The sequence below is a fragment of the Myotis davidii genome, unplaced genomic scaffold, assembly GCF_000327345.1.
Source record: "Myotis davidii unplaced genomic scaffold, ASM32734v1 scaffold534, whole genome shotgun sequence".
In the NCBI taxonomy this organism is placed as follows: Eukaryota; Metazoa; Chordata; class Mammalia; order Chiroptera; family Vespertilionidae; genus Myotis; species Myotis davidii.
In genome coordinates this window covers 6,095,364-6,107,446 of record NW_006286678.1, presented here as the reverse complement: position 1 = coordinate 6,107,446, position 12,083 = coordinate 6,095,364, and the positions used below count along the sequence as shown (strand labels likewise).

General features: G+C 53.2%; 2 protein-coding genes across 5 annotated transcripts in view; one reads left to right on the top strand and one right to left on the bottom strand.

The window, feature by feature from the left end:
- Positions 1 to 8,420, top strand: part of IL11RA (interleukin 11 receptor subunit alpha) — a 10,992-nt gene extending 2,572 nt beyond the window's left edge. For both annotated transcript variants that reach the window (XM_006758551.2, XM_015560557.1), the window contains exons 2-13: positions 1,139 to 1,238; positions 1,521 to 1,581; positions 2,788 to 2,957; positions 3,087 to 3,201; positions 3,353 to 3,385; positions 3,471 to 3,637; positions 4,695 to 4,858; positions 5,702 to 5,843; positions 6,169 to 6,282; positions 6,400 to 6,496; positions 6,741 to 6,823; positions 8,005 to 8,420. In XM_006758551.2, the coding sequence (XP_006758614.2) occupies positions 1,139 to 1,238; positions 1,521 to 1,581; positions 2,788 to 2,957; positions 3,087 to 3,201; positions 3,353 to 3,385; positions 3,471 to 3,637; positions 4,695 to 4,858; positions 5,702 to 5,843; positions 6,169 to 6,282; positions 6,400 to 6,496; positions 6,741 to 6,823; positions 8,005 to 8,021 (1,263 nt within the window). In that variant the 3' untranslated portion in view covers positions 8,022 to 8,420. The remainder of the gene's footprint in view (positions 1 to 1,138; positions 1,239 to 1,520; positions 1,582 to 2,787; positions 2,958 to 3,086; positions 3,202 to 3,352; positions 3,386 to 3,470; positions 3,638 to 4,694; positions 4,859 to 5,701; positions 5,844 to 6,168; positions 6,283 to 6,399; positions 6,497 to 6,740; positions 6,824 to 8,004) is intronic.
- Positions 8,355 to 12,077, bottom strand: CCL27 (chemokine (C-C motif) ligand 27). 3 transcript variants are annotated; one of them, XM_015560558.1, is made up of 4 exons: positions 10,723 to 12,077; positions 9,213 to 10,001; positions 8,936 to 9,068; positions 8,355 to 8,679 (listed from the first exon to the last, which is right to left on the bottom strand). In XM_015560558.1, the coding sequence occupies exons 2-4, from the start codon at positions 9,280 to 9,282 to the stop codon at positions 8,532 to 8,534; spliced, it is 351 nt and encodes a 116-aa protein (XP_015416044.1). In that variant the 5' UTR covers positions 9,283 to 10,001; positions 10,723 to 12,077; the 3' UTR covers positions 8,355 to 8,531. The 3 variants fall into 3 exon arrangements, with proteins under 3 accessions (XP_015416044.1, XP_006758615.1, XP_006758616.1); XM_006758552.2 differs by having other exon boundaries at positions 9,213 to 12,077; XM_006758553.2 differs by having other exon boundaries at positions 8,936 to 9,065; positions 9,213 to 12,077.
- Positions 12,078 to 12,083: the final 6 nt, after the last annotated feature.

The window sequence follows — 12,083 nt, the reverse complement described above, 5'->3', positions numbered from 1 at the left end:
CTCAGCTCTCACCTCACTGAGTCCCAGTCCTGATCTCTGAGTATCTCCTGGTCCTGTGGACCCCACCCCAGACCCCTGTCCCTGCAGGCTCCCAGCTCCCCTCAGCCTCCTCTCCCTTTCCCGCCACCGTGTCTCCATCTGCTGGCTCCTCGCCTGCCCCCAGCCTCTGGCAGCAGCCAGGGCATCTGGATCTGCTTAACTCTACAGCCTGAGCCTGCACCCTAGCCCCATCCAGCCTCATAGGCTTGAGACCAACAAGACTCCAGAGTCGGCCCAGATGAGTGGCCCAAGGAGCCAGAGCAGGAGGCCAGGCAGGCCCAGGCCAGAAAAGGCTTGTCAGCTAGAGCAGGGCTAGGCTCCATGGCAGGAGGACGGGGTGGGCTTACACCCACCGCGACGGCTCCGGGGTGAGGAGGGCTGCCTCAGGTCAGTTAGAGGCAGTGATCAGCCGTGGGCCAGGTGGATGCCAGGATTCCTAACAGCTGGATTGGAGGAGTTAATAGGAATGACTGAGCCGGTGCTGGCACTTGGTGCCAGGGGTGGGCGCCAAGGGTGGTGCGGGGGGGTGGTGCTGGCACAGTCTGTTGCTTCCAGCTTTTGTTCTGGGCCCTAAGCCCAGGACTGAGATGGAGAGTGAGGGTGTGTGTGTGCTTGTGTGCGCACTGCACTGTGTGTGTGTGTGCGTGTGCGTGTGTGTGTGTGTGTGTGTGTCGCACACGCTCACGCGCACACCTTAGGGCATATGCACAGCACAGGGGTGTGTAGTGGAAATGGGGATCTTAGATCCGATCCCCTAGTGATTTTTTTAAAAATATATTTTATTGATTTTTTATAGAGAGGAATAGAGAGTTAGAAACATCCATCAGCTGCTTCCTGCACACTCCCTACCGGGGATGTGCCCGCAACCAAGGTACATGCCCTTGACCGGAATCGAACCTGGGACCCTTCAGTCCGCAGGCCAACACTCTATCCACTGAGCCAAACCGGTTAGGGCCCCCAGTGATTTCTGATATTCTTACCCCATTTGGTACCTCAGTTTTCTCCCTAGAAAACCACAGTTTAGAAGAAGAAGAAGAAGCTGAAATTAGCCTCCCATCTTGGGGGTAGGGAATTGCTGAAACTGCTTCTCTCCCCACAGATGAGCAGCAGCTGTTCAGGGCTGAGCAGGGTCTTGGTGGCTGTGGCTGCAGCCCTAGTGTCTGCCTCTTCCTCCTGTCCCCAGGCCTGGGGCCCCCCAGGTGAGAACCCTGCTGCATGAACCTAACTGATTTATGGCTTGCCACCCTCATTGTGGCCCCCACCCCAAATCTGCTCTGTGACCCCCAAACTCTTGACATTCAACCTGGCGACATCCCCTTTCTAACCTGTCCTCGGACCTCTGCCTCCACATTAACATGATACTCTGACCCAATGCCTCTACCCAGGGCTTAAAAGTCTACTCCTTACCCCTTCACTCTCATAAAGTGGGGTGTTTGGGGAGAGGGAAAGGAAGAGCCTCTCCTCAGAAGTGCCCTCCACAGGGGTCCAATATGGACAGCCTGGAAGGTCCATGACGCTGTGTTGCCCGGGAGTGACTGCTGGGTAAGTGCCCTCCTGCCTGTTGGGGCGACACTCATGACCCTTTCTTGACCCTGCCCAGTCCTCATGCCCCTCCCATCTTTGCCCCGTGTCTGTAATTGTCACCTCTGTACCTGTCCTAATCTTCAAACCATCCTTATTCATCAGACAATTTCAACCAACATGTATTGAGCACTCGCTAAGTGCCTGGTCTATTCTAGTTCCTGTGATACAGCGGTGCACAAGCCAGGCAAGACGTCAGCCCTCATAGAGCTTACATCCTAGTGGGGCAGTCAGACCATAAGCAAATAAGAGTCTTGCCAGCTAGCAATACCTGCTGGGCAGAAAATTAAAAGAGAGTGCCCTGGAGGAGGATAACTGAGTGGTTCCTTTTTATTGGTAGTCAGGAAAGGCCTCTCTGAAGAAGCAAGATTGAAGCTGATTTGTCAGGAAAGAGGCAGCCAGGCACAGGTTGAGGTAGAAGCATTTCTGTCAAAGGCCAGTGCAAATGCCCTGAGGTGGGAATGAGCTCAACACTTTTTTCTTTTAACTTTAGAGAGAGGAAGGGAGAGGGACAGAGAGATAGAAACATTAATGATGAGAGAGAATCATTGATCGGTTGCCTCCTGCATGCCCCCACACTGGGGTGGAGCCCGCAACCTGGACCCTGACCAGGAATCGAACCGTGACCTCCTGATTCATGGGTTGACGCTCAATCACTGAGCCACACCAGCTGGGCAAGCTCAACACTCTTAAACAGAAAAAAGACTAACTGGACAGGATGGGAGTACAGTAGGTGAGGGGGTGGAAGGAGGAGCTGAAGAAGGAATGGAAGGCAAGGGCTAAATTACCAGAGGCTTTGAGAATCAGCAAAAGGACTTTGGGTTTTTTCTGTGTGTGTTTTTTTTAAATATATTTTATTGATTTTTTACAGAGAGGAAGGGACAGAGAAAGTTAGAAACATCGATGAGAGAGAAACATCGATCAGCTGCCTCCTGCACATCCCCCACTGGGGAAGTGCCCGCAACCCAGGTACATGCCCTTGACTGGAATCGAACTTGGGACCTTTCAGTCCGCAGGCCGACACTCTATCCACTGAGCCAAACCGTTTCGGCAGGAGTTTGGGTTTTAATTCAAGTGAGTGAGAGGACAATGGAGAGCTGTGGCATGGTCCGACTTACACTTTAACCCTTTCCTCTGTCTGTCATCATCACCTTGTCTCACCCGCAGGACCCCCGTGTCCTGGTTTCGGGACGGGGAGACAAGGCTGCTCCAGGGACCTGATTCTGGGCTAGGGCATGAACTGGTGCTAGCCCGGGCAGACAGCACTGACGAAGGGACCTACACCTGCCGGACCCTGGATGGTGCACTTGGGGGCACAGTGACCCTGCAGCTGGGCTGTGAGTTGGGGAGGGAGTATTGGGTGGCGGTGATGAGACGGGCTCCTGAGGGAATCAAGGTCCTGAGTAAGCCCTCTGAGATGGGAGGTTGGGGACTTCTCCGTCTCCAGCTGCACCCTCTGCCTCTAGACCCCCCGGCTCGGCCTGTTGTCTCCTGCCGAGCAGCTGACTATGAGAACTTCTCCTGCACTTGGAGTCCCGGCCAGGTCAGCGGTTTACCCACCCGCTACCTTACTTCCTACAGGTGTGTGCGTGATGGGGCGTGTAGGTCTATACATTTGAGCGTGCCAGCACAGCGTGGGTCTGGGAGGCTGGGAGGGAGGTCCCGAGGAAGGCCTTAGGAAGAGGGAGGACCCTCTTTTCCTGCCTGACCTCAGATGGCCCCTCCCTGCCAGGAAGAAGACAGTGCCAGGAGCTGATGGCCAGAGGTAGGACATGAGGGAGAGGCTGGGGGCTACAGCTGGATCCCACAATGAGCATTTCCAAAGCCCAAGACCACTTCCTCTCTCCTAGGACAAGTCCATCTACAGGGCCCTGGCTGTGCCCACAGGACCCCCCAGGGGCTGCCCGCTGTGTGGTCCACGGGGCAGAGTTCTGGAGCCAGTACCGAATCAATGTGACTGAGGTGAACCCCCTGGGAGCCAGCACACGCCTGCTGGATGTGAGCTTGCAGAGCATCTGTGAGTACCCAGCCCTAGAGTCCCCAGATCCCAACCCAGAGACTCCAACAGACTCCAGAGTACAGCTATCCCAACGCAGAACCCCCCAGAGCGCCCAGACCATTCCCTCCCAACATAGACCCCTGTTTCAGCACACAGATGGCCCCGGTGGAGACCAAGAAGCCAAAGAGATAAGCAGGGTTTGCCTTCTCTGAGGCCCAAGCTCCTGCTCTGCACCCGGGAGGACACGGGTAGAGGGCCCCAGCCCCACCCCTGCCCACTCTATGTGGACCCATCCAGGTGTGGGAATTGCTCGCCACTCCCCACTCCCCACTCCCCACTCCCCACTCTCCTCGAGTCCTTCCTAGCTGCCTAGCCCCTGAGCTGTCTCTCTGCTTCTGAGCCATGTCTCAAGTCCTCCCTGTCCATTGGAAGCCATTACTGGCCCCTCCTTCCTCTTGATCTGTACATGGGCTGGGGCACTAAAGCTCTGGCTGGAATTTGGGCTAACTCATCTTCTTCCTTGTTGGAAAGCAGGGTTACTTTTTAATCCACCCAACAGCCCTAGCTGTTTTGGCTCTGTAGTTAGAGTGTCGGCCTTTGGACTGAAGGGTTGTGGGTTCGATTCTGGTCAAGGGTACGTACCTTGGTTGCAGACTCAATCCTTGGCCCAGTCAGGGAATGTGCAACAGACAACCAATCGATGTGTCTCTCTCACATCAATGTTTTTTCTCTCTCTCTCTCTACCTCTCCCTTCCACTCTCTCTAAGTCAATGGAAAAATATCCTCGGGTGAGGATTAACAAAAAACAAAACAAAAAAAACAACAAAAACAAACCAAAAAAAACCCCCCACTCAACAAAGCTTTCAAAACTTGTCTCCCAATCTCAGCTCATTTTATAATAAGGATAACAGATAGGTCCTGAGCCTAAAGGATGATCAAGCTTAAGATTTCCCCAACCTCTTGGAAGGGCCTCCTTCAGGTACCTTTAGGCACACACCCACCTTCCCTTGGGAGGTGGTGGGTAAGGGATGGGTACCTGTCACATGCCCTGACTTTGTGTCTCCACTACCCTCAGTGCGTCCTGACCCACCCCAGGGGCTGCGGGTAGAGTCAGTACCTGGTTACCCCCGCCGCCTGCGTGCCAGCTGGACATACCCTGCCTCCTGGCCCCGCCAGCCCCACTTCCTGCTCAAGTTCCGGCTGCAGTACCGTCCAGTGCAGCATCCCGCCTGGTCCATGGTGAGGCCTGGAGTGTGTGCCAGGGCTGTGGGTCCTGTCTCTGGTTTCATGTTTCTGGTGTTCTTTCATGTTTCATGGTGTTCTGGCACTGGCAGGTCACTGGAGCCTGCTGCCTCCCCATGGAGAGGGCTTCCCATGGGCCAGGCTCTGTGCTGGGTGCTGGGGTTGCAGCAGGGAGCAATAAACCAAGCCTCTGTCCTGTGGGATGTAACTCTAATGTAAGCCTATCTGTGGGAAGGCAGCAGAAACTTTTTAAAAATAACTTTTCTAGGAAAAGAAGTGACGTGCTCACTTCGGCAGCACATATACTAAAATTGGAAGTGTCTTTTATCCAGAAGCACATCCTCATATGCCCAGATACAAAACACTCATATTCCCAGATAAAGATAGTCGTGAATTCCCACCTCGGGAGATGTCAGAGGTTGGCCGCATCACGTCTGGGGAGTGGCTGCCTCGGATAATAACCAATATTTACTGAGCGCTGTCTGCCCACCAGGCACCAAGCTACACATTTGCAGATGCATTATTTCACTTGGGTGTTTTCATCTCTATTTTACAAATGAAGAAATGGAGGTATAGAGAGGCTCAAGGTTACCCAGGAAGATTTGAACCCAGGCAGCCTGCCAGCTCAGCCTGTCTATATAAACACTACGTAGTTTTGTCTTCCAAACACTGTGTGTAGACCTGACACCACCAGCCGCTCTACTGAGGCCCAGATGGCTCTACCAGGCTGACGGACAGGACAGGGAGGAAGGGGTACTCTTTGCAGACTGGGGCCCGGGGCCAGGGAGGCTCGGTGTTTACAATCTGGATAACTCGGTGATGAACCATCTTCACCGCCAGGTGGAGCCGGCTGGATTGGAGGAGGTGATCACAGATGCTGTGGCTGGGCTGCCCCATGCTGTCCGGGTCAGTGCCCGGGACTTTCTGGACGCTGGCACCTGGAGCGCCTGGAGCCCTGAGGCCTGGGGGACTCCGAGCACTGGTGAGAGACGGAACCAAGGAATGGACTCTGTCCCTCAGCTGAACAGGTTGGCACGAACAGGGCTGCGTGGCACATGCCCCGCTCATGTGGGCATGGCAGTCGGCTGTTCTAGGCTTCAGCCTCGGATGCCTGCAGCCTTGTTCTAGCTTAAGCCCTGCCCCTCAGCCTCCACCCCTGTTACATCTCCATAAATTGACTCTGGCCTTTCAGGCTCCACTTCCTAGGTGCCCCTGTGTCCAAGCCAGGCCCTGGCTTCTACTGGCAGGCCCTGGCCTCTGCTTCTATCCTGTGTGGACAATTCTCCTCAGGTCTTGCCTTTCTTCAGGGCCCCTGCCGAAGGAGATACCAGCTGGGGGTCAGCCATATATGGAGAAGGAGCCCCAAGCAGACAGCCCTGCTCCCCCAAGGCCCTCCCTCCTGCCAGACCTACAGCCACTTGGTGAGCTGGGGTAGAGGGGCAAAGGTGGTAGAGGATGGGAAAGTTCCAGAGAGAAGGGGGCACTGAGTTTTGTCAGGCTCACTCTCATATGTGACCTCCCACCCCACCCCACCCCAGTCCACAGGGACCCCCTGGAGCAGGTGGCTGTCCTAGCATCTTTGGGAATCTTCTCGTTCCTGGGCCTGGCAGCTGGGGCCCTGGCACTGGGGCTCTGGTAAGTGACTGTCATTGGTGCCTTAGCCTCTGATCCCACACAGATGCTCTGATACCCACAGACCATCCTCTTTCCCACCCATCATGACTTCCCACTGAACATGATTCTGGAACTACTTTTCTTTCTTCCCCTCAACTTCATGATTCTCACTGATTCCTCTCCTAACCCTTTCCTAATAAACGCTTTTGGAGGAGACTGAGATGCCCCACATTGTCAGGAAAACAGCTGCCTTTTTATGCTCCAGGTTGAGGCTGAGACCAGATGGGAAAGATGGACCCCAGAAGCCTGGTTTCTTGGCCCCGATGATTCCAGTGGACAAGCTTCCAGGTGAGTAGGACCTCCAGGAGGTTTGGCCTTGGAGATGTGTGCCCTCATTGTAGGTGTCTGGATTAAGAGCCAGAGGCCCATCATCATAAGGGTATTGGGAATCATAGTTGGGTCTCCTCATTCTTATGATGTCTGGGCTCAGGGACAGACCTGTCATTCTTGAGTCCCTGGGCTCAGAGTTGGATCCCTTTCCTCTCTTGCAGGGTATTGGGCTCCTAGATTGACTCCATCCCCACTTTCAGTGTCCTAGGCTCAGGGCTGGATATCTATCTTTACTCTTGGGATAACTTGGATCAGACCTGGGTCCTTCCTTCTTTTATTCTTTTTTTTTTTAACTGCTTTTTATTTATATTTATTTTTTAATTTTCTTGCATGTACCCTGACCGGGGAATTAAATCCGCAACCTGGGTGTATTGGAATGATGCTCTAATCAACTGACCCACCTGGCCAGGGCTTCTCCCTTATTCTTTTTTAAAAAAATATATTTTATTGATTTAAAAAAATATTTTATTGATTTTTACAGAGAGAAAGGGAGAGGGATAGAGAGTTAGAAACATCGATGAGGGAGAAACATTGATCAGCTGCCTCCTGCACTACCATAGATGGAGCCTGCATGTGTCCTGACTGGAAACTGACATAAATTCAAAGTAAACATCATTACATAAAAGGGTACGGTCTTTTTTTTTTTTTTTAGTTTTATTCTTTTCAAACGGGCCAGGCCCGGCCCGCGGGCCATAGTTTGCCCACGGCTGCTCTATATGCTTCCAACTATATGACATTCTAGAAAAGGCAAAACTATGAAGATAGTAAAAGATTAGTGGTTACCAGGGGTTTGGGGAAGAGAAAGATGAATAGGAGAAGCACAGAGGATTTTTCAGGCAGTGAAACTACTCTGCATGATATATTCATATTTTTATAGCAAAGGTGGAGATTTATTGAAGAACAAGTACAGACTCCCAAGTAGGGAGGGGGAAAAGGGTCCCCCCTTATTCTTGATGTGCCTGCACCAGAGCTAGGTCCTCTCCCTCATTTTTAGGGTGCTGGAGCTCATTCAGAGCTGGGTTCCCCTATTCATTCTTGGAATGTTAAACTCAGAGCTGGGTCTCCTTCCTCATACTCAGAGTGTCCGGGGCAAAATCTAGTCCTATTATCTCCATTGATTTGCCCTTTCCTTTTTCTAGGAGCCCCAAACCTATAGAGAACCCAGGAAGACTTCAGCTAATTCCATCTATAACTCTGTCTTGCTGGTTTGGATGGACGGACAGATAGGACCCAGGCAGGACAGTGGATCCTCATGAGGGGAGGAGTCTCAGCTGAAGTTTTGTTTGGAGCCCGTTTCTATGAGACTCTCTGTTCCAACTTGCCAGAGGAAAGGTACCTGGACCTCTGATTTTATTCCAGAGCTAGAGGTCCACCAGTGGAATGTTTATAGATGTGTATATCTGTGTCCATATGTGCCCATGTGTATGTGAGGCAGGGAACATGTGTTCTCTGCATGTATGTATGTAGATATCTGGGGAGTGTGTGTGGGTCCTTGGCTGTTAGCCTTGCCCCTGGTGGGGGTTGTGAAGGTGTGAATAAAGAGAATGAGGAGGTTCTTTGTTTATTGACATGTCTCCCAGCTTCAGATCCAGGGCTCACGGGAGAAAACATAGAACTTGGAGACCACAACCAGAGATTATTGTTCAATACAGCTTTATTATTTTGGCTATTGGGGGGCCTGGCCCATTTTCCCTATTAGGTCAACATTCAGGTTGGGCAGAGACCCCTGGAACCTCCTTCCTTGGCGCTCAAACCATCGAGCCAGGCTGCGGTTCTGGGGGTGGATGCAGACACTGCGTCGAGGCAGGTGAAGACTGGGAAAGGAAAGGTCCAAAGCCATGGTCATAGTTGGCAGATTAGGTTAGGGTCCAGGGGTTAGGGGCGGAGGCCAGATGACAACCTGAGTTGGCATCAGAATTAGCAGTTGGGGCTGGGGTTGGGATTGGGACTGGGGTCCGAGTCAGGGATCAGTATCAAGGGCAGGGTCAGAGCTCACACAAAAGCCTGGAGGTGGGATTGGGACTGGGGTCCGAGTCAGGGATCAGTATCAAGGGCAGGGTCAGAGCTCACACAAAAGCCTGGAGGTGGCAGTCTCCATTAGCCTCCTGCAGTTCCACCCGGGTGACCTTCCTCAGTAGCTTTCTTGACAGTGGCTGTCGGTAGAGCTGGGTACAGCAGGTAGTGCTGGATGGCAGTAGCACTGCTAGGGAATAATGGGGCCACATGTTCACAGGGCTCCTGACCGAAAACCCCTCAATCAGACAGCTGGAAGCTGGACTTCCTGGGCCCCTTTTCCCTCCATCCCATTCACCCAGATCCCTGGCCTTCTAAACTCCCAAGCACTGACCTGCTCCCGAGTCTGGGATCAGAAGCAACAGTAGCAGCAGGAGGCTGACGGTGGGTGAGGGCTCCTTCATGCTGCGCAGCCTGGATACTTCTCTCTCTCTCTCCTCCTTCTCCCCTATCTTTTATCTGGATACCTTTAACCTGGGGCACCAGGTGAGTCAGATGCAGATGAAGATGGATTTCTCATCCGGTGACACTCCTGGGCTCTGGTTGCCACAGACCCCTATGCCAGAACCCCCTTCCTCTTTCAGGAAAGCCTTTTCCCATGGGCTCCTAAGCCCTGGGCAGAGAAGCTGGGGAGAGGGACAGTGCATGATGTGGGGCCTGAAGGTACAGTGACTGAACAAGAGCAGCCAAGAATCCTCAGTGGCATCCAATGATGGACATTCACACTCATATACCCATAGCTACACATTCACAGTCACACCTCACTCGATCAACCTCACATGGTCAGACAACCACAGACAGAATTATGCAGCCCCAATTACACTCCAAATCCCACTACCACACAGCTGTTTTCACAATACGCCAGTCAGACTAGTACGCACAAATTCCGATGGGGGTGTTGTGGGTAGGGTGGAGCAGAGGGCAAGCCAGCACAATTTGCCTTCATTTTCCCCTCCCCACTTCCCATCCTAGCCTGCTCATCTTATCAGGAGAAATGGATGGAAACGGGTCCCTCAGCTGGCATGTCTTGGCTGTGGCCAGTCACATTCAGAGAAGCTGGGGAAAGGCCCTTTTTGGTGGTATTTGGGGTGCCTTGGAGATGCTGAGGTGGAAGCTGCTTTCCCTGGCAAGATGAGACAGGAAGGAAGGGGTTGGGTGGGTGAGGGCAGATGAGGGAAGATAAAAGTTCTTTGGTGCCAGGTTGCTGCTAAGGTAAAGAAAAACACCAAGAAATCTTATCTTTCTGTTTTTGCCTAGTCCTGTCCCAGAAATGCCAGCTTCTTGTCAAAAGGGGCCTGGCCTGGGGTTTCCATACTCAGTCCCTCCTTGGCTTACGGAGACATCAGACTCGAGAGCTCAATTACTTCTCTTTTGTCCTGTTCAAATTCTAGCTTCTCTTCACTGTGGGCCTGGAAAACCGTTCCCTTCCCCCACCCAGGCTCAGTAATACCCATGAACACGTAGGCCTTCTGCATCCCATCTTCTTGCTAATGCCCCAAGCTCCCATCTACTTCCTGTCCCTTCTCTCCTAATCCCATACCCAGCCCTCACTCCCTGCTTCCCCTTACCCCTCAGAGAAACACCCTTCTCCTCCTCCTCCTGTCCTTTCCGGGAAGCTGAGAACTGCCTAGGCCCTAGGGTGTTTGGTGCCCCTGGCAACTTGAAGAATTTCCTACACCAGGTCTGGGGATTTCAATCCTCAAGTTCTGCTCAGTATTTTAAATATAAACTGAGTCATAACCCAGTAATCAAGTCCTTATCTAGTTGTTGCAGGAGTGTCTGGAGCATTTCCGCTGTTTTAGCCTGCTATGGGGCAAGCCTTCTCTTGGCCTAGGGCCTCACACCTGTGCTGGGCATCTCGTTCTGCTGCAGCAATCAGGAGGGACCGCCGGCTCCAAGGGCAGAAACTAGTCCCCCTCTCAGGCTGAACAACTGGAGCTTTGCCCTCCTGTCCAGGGTGGGACTTGAAGGCCCTTCTGGGGAATTTGCCTTGTGGATACTCAGGAATTCTGACCGTTTCCTGGTGAGGTATAGGCCCAGGGCTAGACAGGGTACTCCCCTTTGGATAGGGTTCTTGATGTAGACCTTGTGATAAAATGGCTCAAGACCCGGGGTCCATTTCTGAAGGTAGACACAACCCAGAGACATCTTGAACTTCTAGTGCCAGAGGCCTTAGGGGCTCTCTCCACCCTGCTGCCTGGACTTGTGACCCAGAGCTTGGGTGCAGTGACTGAGGTGCCATCGTCTTGTCACAGATCTGCGTCAGCTGTCTGTGGTCTTGCCTGGACCTGTCAGTCCAAAGACCTGAGAAGGCAAGAGATGAATTCTTCCAGGCACGTACCCATCTCTTCCCTTCGGCTTCTCCATAGATAGGGCCAAGTCTCAGCCACAACCTGCTGTGGCAGGGGCAGCCCCAGGCTGAAAGTTAGCTTTTGCCCCCAACCCACAAACTGGGCTGTCTCTTTAACTTAATCCTTTAGTGCCCTTTCTGGTGCGGCGGCCAGTCCCTAACTGATGGGGGCGTTGGCTACTGGAGTCCCTGACCCTCAGCACTTTAGGAGATAGTGGGTCAACTGGGTGACAGAACAGTGGCCCTTAGGTTCTCCTAAGGAGGAGTAAGGACTTCTAGGTGGGGTGATGCCAAGTGTCTTTAAACTTGGGACCAGACTGGAGGAGCTGGAAGGTGTGGTGTTCATTATAGGGAAAGCCCTCCAACAGTCCTAAGTCTCTTCTTCCCGATGGCGGGCTGAGGGAGGCAGCTTCTAGGACTCACAGCCTGATCCACAACCCTGGGCTTAAGATCTTTTAGATCCACTCCCAGGAAAAGAAGATCCGGCAAAGTCTTAGCCAGGAGGAAGGTGGTAGCAGACAGGCAGCTGGGGTTGTGAGAACACAGGGATGTGCCAATGAAGTTGGGAGGAAGACCGACCCTCCATATAGGCTACTCCAGGATGCATGCAGCTGTAGGGGGTGCAGGGCCGTCACTGGCAGTAATGAGGGCCTGACCCTGAGGAGGGGGGACCCTCAGATATAACAGGAAACTAGACGTGGAGGGGCTCCCAGCCTACACGTGGCGGCGGCGGCGGTAGTCAGGAGGGAAGCTCGGTGCCTTCGGTTTAAATCTTTAATGCACTGGCTGGCTGGGCAGTGGCGGCGGGTGTGCGGCGGGGGAGGGCGAGACCCCAGCCCTGGGGGACGGGGCCCA

Coding starts and splice junctions, on each gene's coding strand:
- CCL27 (XM_006758552.2), bottom strand. CDS start 9,282: ATGAAGGAGCCCTCACCCACCGTCAGCCTCCTGCTGCTACTGTTGCTT. Junction 9,069..9,212: donor GATCCCAGACTCGGGAGCAG/GTCAGTGCTTGG, acceptor ATTATTCCCTAG/CAGTGCTACTGCCATCCAGC. Junction 8,680..8,935: donor TGCCACCTCCAGGCTTTTGT/GTGAGCTCTGAC, acceptor TTCCTTTCCCAG/TCTTCACCTGCCTCGACGCA.